The following is a 7,165-nucleotide window of genomic DNA, read 5'->3' as shown; positions in this document are numbered from 1 at the left end:
GTAACTAAGTAACTAAACTACTTTGTTTTAAAATTTCATCTGAAAAACTAAGCAAATAATTTAGTTAGTTCTAGTATTGCTGTTTAAACTTGAACATTTATTAAAGTACTTAAATTAAGTTTGCCTTGCATCTGTTAATAATTGCTTAGTATTATATATAATTTATTATTATAATTTTTCGTTTATTCATTTATAAGAGTCTACATAATGTTAGTTATGTCTCATTTTCCTTGTGTTTTTAATTTTTGTCTATTTGCTATTGCTTTGGTATTTTAAGATAGTAAAGGCAAGGTTGCCACAAAACCTGGAATCCTATAAAAACCCGGAATTTTTCAATTAAGGCTAAAAGACCTGAAAGAAATTAGAGTTTTAAACAAATTTTACATGTTAAGTAGTAAAATTTCGACTTGACATAAAAAATCTATAGAGTTTCGAGGTTCTAAATTAAACATAATAGTTCTCAACTTATTTAGAAATAAGGAGATAAATATATAAGATTAATTATTGAAATTTTTATTTGCAAAATTAAGTTTCACCCTTTAAGGGATCTTCAGTTATAATTTAAATCTTATTCGAGTAGAAAAAAAATCTGTACAGTAACCTTTTGCATCTTTATGCACTCATAAATAATACAGCACTCTTGCCCTATATATGAATAAACATCTAAAAAATAAATCTTCTAAAACTTCCTAGCAAAAATTAGCAGTGATACTTAATAAGTATAGAGCTTACACTTAACACAAATCTCAATTGTTTCTTTTTTACTAAAAATATCACTAATTTTCATTTGACGCTTTTTTTTAGTTTAAGTTTATCTTTTGTAACACAGCAAACTTAAAAATGTTCGCACAATTCTTTGTAATGCTCACCAGCACCAGTTACTCCAACATTTTTCTTATATTTTAAATATTTTTGTTTAAAAGTAGAAATCCATTACAGCACCAAATGCATATTTTTATAAAAGGCTTTAGAAACAAATTTTAATATATTCACCTCACCATTTCTTAGTTGTAAACAAATGCTTAATTATAAATTGAATTTGCTAACTAGAACACAATGTAAATGTTAAGTATTAAATAAGACACATATATATAAGTTATATAATGCTTTGTTATTTTCAGATTTGCCACACATTCAGGATAACTCAGAATATTTTAAAATTTTTAAAAGTTTTAAAGATGACTCAGGATAAATCAGTTCAACTCAGAATGGTAACTCAGTTTAATTTTTTGGCAATAAAATTAAAAATTATGAGTTGATAACTCAGAATATCATGATTTTATTTTTTTAAACTCAAGCTGACTCAGGATAGTTTTGTTTTTTTATCATAAAAACTCAGATATTTAAAAAATATTTTTTAAATCTCAGGACATATTTTTAATAAAATTTAATAGATGTATTTGCAATACTACGTTATTTTACAACCAATTTAATTGATATTGAAAAGTTAATGTCAATTTTAAAGGATTTGAAAAAAACTCAGGATGACAGAGGACATGTCTATCAGAAATTTTTTTGGTCACTTAGGATATTTTTCTTTACTGAAAGAGTGACAACCTTGATGTAAATTAATTATTATTGCGTTATTAGTTATCACCCTCATTTTTTACTTTTCATTTCAAACCTTAAAATAATTAAGTGCAGTTTTCAAACCTCCAATCATCTGTACCTCAGATCATTTTTTTTTTACCAAAGAATATCTAGTTTTAGTTACTTGTTGCAGCCTTACTAGTTATTTATCCAGACATACTATGCCTGATAATTCTCCCTTTTAAGAAAACCTGACTGAGACTAACTTTGGCTAGTTTGATGTAATTCAGGCTAGTTGTTGGTTGCTTAGGCAACTCAGGCTGTTTGGCAACAAAAGTGAAAACCCTGCTGGAATCAAATGTCATGTTTATGTTTCTTTTTTATTTCTGTACATCAAGAAATAATACAATGTCTACATAGTAACATAGTTTAGTTTAGTTTCTGTACTAATAATAGTAGATGAAAAAAAGAAATAACTTTTGAAATGTTACAATTAAGATAAACTAGCTATCACTTAAAAGCATAGGGGGTCTATAACATTTTTTTAACAAAAATTAACATTGCTTCCATTTCAAAGCTATGAGTATATACTATAAAATATTTTTCACAGAATAAAGAAGTGTTAATTAACTTTTAGATATCGCCAGCTTGTAAAAATTTCTTATACAACCGTATGAAATTGAAAACTTTTAAGGCATATTTTCTCAAAACTTTGAAAAAATTACTAAATTTCTATCTCCTCCTTCATTTTTAAAGCAATTTAATTCAAATTTTCAGGAAATGTGTTATAAATATTACAAATAACTTAAAGGAATCGAATAAAAAAAGTTTATGATCAAAATAAAGAGTAATAATTTTTTTGTTTATATTCTACTAAAATTATAAGTTATGTCTCTATATTGTTGTTTGAAATTTATTAAAGATTACCTTGAAAAATTTTTAAAACAATTGCTCAAAAACTAAAGGAGGAGATAGATTTGTAATGAAATAGTCTATTTTTGCTGATTTAGTTGCACCTCCCAAAAAGATCCTATTGAAGTTACTTTGAATTTTAACAAGTGGTAAAAGTAACAAGTAGCTTAATTAATTATGTAAAAAATAAGACTAAACTTGAAAAAAATGTATTTTATTCCTCCCCATGCCCTTAAAGTTAACCACTTGGTAAAAATAAACTAAATATAACACTAATGTGTAGCTCATTTGTTATAGATAGTAATTAAGATCTGGATAACTCAAAGTTTTTATAATTTTCTATTTCACATATTTCATTAATATCCAGAAACTATTATTAATAAAAACAAACATGATTATCCGTGTACAAACATCTCAAGGAATGAAGAGAGTTCAAGTTGAAGGTAAATCTTCATTACAAAGTCTTCATCAACAAGTTCATAATTTGGGTATTTTAGATACAACTTTCCAGCTTTACAAATCTAAAAACAATCAACAACTTATTCCCTGTTCTAAAAAAACTATTGATACATTAGGGTTTAAACATGGAGATATAATTTATGCTCATATTGAAGGGGGTTTAAAGTCAACTTCTAGTAGCACAACTCAAGTCTCTAACCAAAAACAAAATTTTAATTCTAAACCAATTGAAGATGATATTGATTTAGAGTTGTGGAAAGAGGATGGTAGAATTAAAAATGCTGGCAATCAATCCACAATGTTTAAAATGAGTAACTTGTCATTAGAACCATGGAATGAAAGCTATCTTAAGGAAAATGGAATAAAGTTTATGTCTTTTCATGCATATATGCGAAAGCAGACATCAGGAGTAGATAAGGGAAAATATTTTAAACTAGAAGATTTCAAAGCAGCATGTTCTTTAGAGGATAATAATAAGGTTAATGCCCGCGACTTACCTTCAGCTGTGACATTAAACAGGCAGAAGTTCAGGCTAGTCGACAACATTGAGTTTGAAAATGGTGAAATTGTTAACAGGTTTTTAGATTCTTGGAGAAACACAAATTCTCAAAGAATGGCTTTCTTGTATGGTAGATATTCAAAGCATCCAGATATTCCACTCGGCATTAAAGCAGAAATAGCAGCAATTTATGAGCCAAAACAACTAAACAAGCCAGATAGTTTGAAAATGTTAGAAGACCAGCAAGGAATTGAAGCTGCAGACAAAATTGCCAAAAGTTTAGGATTGGTAAAAGTAGGTTGGATATTTACAGATCTCATTCCACTTAAAGATGGTAAAGTTAAAAACGTCAGAAATCCAGAAACTCATTACTTATCAGCTGAAGAGTGTATTTCTGCGGGTCATCTTCAAAATTTACACCCCAGCCCTTGTAGGTTATCTTCCAATGGTTATTATGGATCAAAATTTGTGACTGTAGTTGTGAGTGGGGATAAAGAGAATCAAATTTCGTTTGATGGTTATCAAGTTTCTACTCAATGTATGTCTTTGGTGAATGACAAATGCTTGATTCCTACAATTGATGCTCCAGAGTTGGGTTACATAAAAGAAAGCTCTGACAAGCTTTATGTTGCCGATGTCTACTACAGGGAAAAAGATGAGTATGGGAATGAAGCTCAAAAAATAGCAAGACCATTACCATTGGAGTATTTGATAACTGAAGTGAGTTATATTTTTTTGTATTGACTAAATATAAGCTTCAAAGTATATAAGCCGAATTTTATTTATTACTGTAGTTTTTTTAAAGTAACGTTTAATGTTAAATTTTTAGTAGTATTTAAATTAAGTTAAATTTTTACTAAAAGTAAATTATTGTTAAAATTGTGGGTAACTCCCGGAGTTTATCAGATTAACGTTCGTTAGTTAACATAGTTATTTTATGAGTTTTTGGAAGTTGTAAGTGTTTCTCCCTTATCAACAAGTTTTAACATCTGTTTATTTTAACAAAATGTCTAAAAATGTGTATATTTTTAGATGCAAGCAGCCTTTTCAGGTCAGTCAAAATATTCAGCTTCTTGCAAAGAACATAAATTCCCACCTCCTAATAGACATCACGAAGTTCAATCTCTGGGAAAACTGGCTAGTTATATGAAAAACTTCACTGAAAACAACTTAATTGATTGCTTTTCAGATTTTAACGTTCTCTATTTTCTTGCTACCAATTCACAAGTCCCTTTAATAGTAAGTTATCTAACAGTTTATCTAATACTTTTGTTTTGCAATTGATAATTGTACAATTTTATCTGTGGACTAAAAGAAGATTGCCCAATTTTCAGAGTGAAGATCTGATTTGATAATAATAATAATAAAAGTGCGAATTACTATTCTGTCTACAACCTGGTTTTAGTGGTATTTAATTCCGACCTTCTCAAATACCAATAAAATAGTAAACTAACAGCAATTGATAATTATAAATTTCAAACAACAGGACAACATGGATCTATTGTTCGAAGCAGTGAGGGAAAACGACAATGACAAATGTGTACGTTGGTCGAATGAATGTGTGGACTGGGCGAATTTGAAAATGATAATGGAGATGGCTGGTGATTCACAACAGATGGACACAACGAACGATCAAGACGATGAACTTCAGAGGGCCATACGACAGAGTCTGAATGATCAGTAGCGCAATCTACTTTGCTGAAGACTTTATTTAAGTATTTATAGTTTAGGTATTTAAACAAGATATTTGGACGGTTTTAATTTTTAAGGTATTACTGATGCAATATAGGTTTTAGTAGTTTTAGTTTACACCTTTAAAATTTCAGTTAGTATATTTCCAAATTGCATGTAGATTTTAATACATGTTGTTCATTCTTACATTGCTGGCTATCTATTAGATATTTTTTGTTTAAATTATACACTTAAATTTTTTTTTGTTAGTTATGTGATATAGTAATAATTGGTATAATAAAACTGTTTAACAAAGTACCATGTTTGTTTTTAATTTGTTTTTGTTTATAATTTGAATTTGTACTTAGTTACATAAAAGTTTTTTAATTAATTACATAAAATTTCTTAAAATTTTATTAATGACAAATATCTTAAATACATTTTTAAATTATATTTTATAGTTAGTCATATAAGAAAAATTTCTACGTTGAAAGTAAAAGTGAAACCAAATTAAAAAAGTTTTTAAATAATTTATCAACAATTGAAATAGTTTAGAAATAATATTTTGTTTTCAAAACTCGTTTTATTGATATTTTATAGTACATTAAGAAAGTACTGCTATAAATACTTGAAGAAACTTGAAAACTTAAGAAATATTTAAATTAATTCAGTAATTACACTTACAGTTAAGTCTTTAGAAATTGTTAAAAGAAGATTCGTACATATGTTTGGACTTAATAGCATGTATTAAACGCTAAGTAGCTGTTTTGATATAAATAATATTATATATACAAGTCTACATATTGAAACAAAATAATAGTATAACAATTTGGTTTGTAATGATGTATATGATTAAGTTTGAATCGTCTTGTACTTATTTTATATTTTTGTGTTGTTGGAAATTATTTAGTTGCTGTCATCTTGTAAAAATTGGTTTAACTTATATAAGTAATTTTAAAGCAAACTTTCGTGATTCGTATTCTGCAACAGTTATTTATTGTTAGTTATTAAAAAATAAGTTGAACATTGAGCTTTTTATTCCTTTTTTTCTCAATAAAACTTTTTGCTTAATTATATATACAGCCTAATATTCAGATCAGTTAAGTTCAAGATGGTTTTAGTTATACTATATTCTCTAATAAAACAACTAAGCAATAAGCAAGTAATGTGTCTTAAAGTAAAAAATTGTTCTTAAATTTATAGCTAACAGACATTTTAAAAAGTATGTTACGAAGCTTTAAAAGATAGTATCTGCTTTAATAAGTAGCTATCTCAATAAGTGTGCCAAGCTGGTTAACTTATTCTGCTTGTTAATAAACATTATTTCAATTTTAAAAGTACAGTGATTCCTCGCTTATCCGGCAGATTTTATTCGAGAAGTAAATCAATGCTTAATTATAAATACATGTCTAATTTTATTTCAATAACTATGCAAGCAGTTTGTAGTATAATGACAATTCCTAAAAAAACTTGATTTTGTAATTTAAATTACCGCGCTATACAAATACAAGAATACCAAACTAGGGCTGCTCCCAATATCCAAATTTTAATTGCGATGAAACCGTGTTGTATCTAAAAATGTTGCATAAATTTAGCATCGGTACACATCCGGCCGGATAAAACCAAAAACCACGCTAGAAAGTGTTTAACAACTTATCCGTTATGCTAATAAGGAAAAAATTATCTCAGACACACCACCATTCTTTCCTTTTCCAAAAAGAGTTCAAGTATTGTTAAACTGTTCACGATGTAATTTCTTATCATTAAATTAGTTTTAAAACTTACAAAGTTTAGTTTCATTTGTTTTTTTAATTCTTTTGTTCGTTAAAAAAGTTTAAATTTAATTAACAGAAAATTAAGTGTAGCTTTTTTTATATGCATAACATCAATGAGGTAGGTTATTAAAAAATCAATATTTTGTTTTTATCCGGCCTAATTTATATTTATGTACTTACGTAGCAACATGAACAATATATGGGTTAAATTTCACACGACAAACTCAAGTTCCGAAAATTTTGATAAACAACTAAGGTTGAAGTTACGACCAACAACTTTAACATCAAATGACTGTTATAATGACATATAATTTCCTGT

The 7,165-nt window shown here is 27.3% G+C and overlaps 1 protein-coding gene across 1 annotated transcript; it reads left to right on the top strand.

The window, feature by feature from the left end:
• Positions 1 to 2,813: 2,813 nt before the first annotated feature.
• LOC145829363 (nuclear protein localization protein 4 homolog) lies at positions 2,814 to 5,310 on the top strand. The gene is made up of 3 exons (XM_082937132.1): positions 2,814 to 4,120; positions 4,433 to 4,639; positions 4,887 to 5,310. Exons 1-3 carry the CDS (start codon positions 2,834 to 2,836, stop codon positions 5,082 to 5,084), a joined length of 1,692 nt encoding a protein of 563 aa, XP_082793258.1. The 5' UTR covers positions 2,814 to 2,833; the 3' UTR covers positions 5,085 to 5,310.
• Positions 5,311 to 7,165: the final 1,855 nt, after the last annotated feature.

Source organism: Thalia democratica, chromosome 2 (assembly GCF_965202585.1).
Source record: "Thalia democratica chromosome 2, ktThaDemo2.hap1.1, whole genome shotgun sequence".
NCBI lineage: Eukaryota > Metazoa > Chordata > Thaliacea > Salpida > Salpidae > Thalia > Thalia democratica.
Note: the sequence above shows the minus strand (reverse complement) of the source record. Positions and strands in the feature narration are given on the sequence as shown.

What these genes read in the sequence shown, in the direction of transcription:
- LOC145829363 (XM_082937132.1), top strand. Translation starts at nt 2,834, where the DNA reads ATGATTATCCGTGTACAAACATCTCAAGGAATGAAGAGAGTTCAAGTT. An exon ending in TGGAGTATTTGATAACTGAA is followed by an intron (nt 4,121 to 4,432) that starts GTGAGTTATATT and finishes GTATATTTTTAG; the next exon opens with ATGCAAGCAGCCTTTTCAGG. An exon ending in ATTCACAAGTCCCTTTAATA is followed by an intron (nt 4,640 to 4,886) that starts GTAAGTTATCTA and finishes TTCAAACAACAG; the next exon opens with GACAACATGGATCTATTGTT.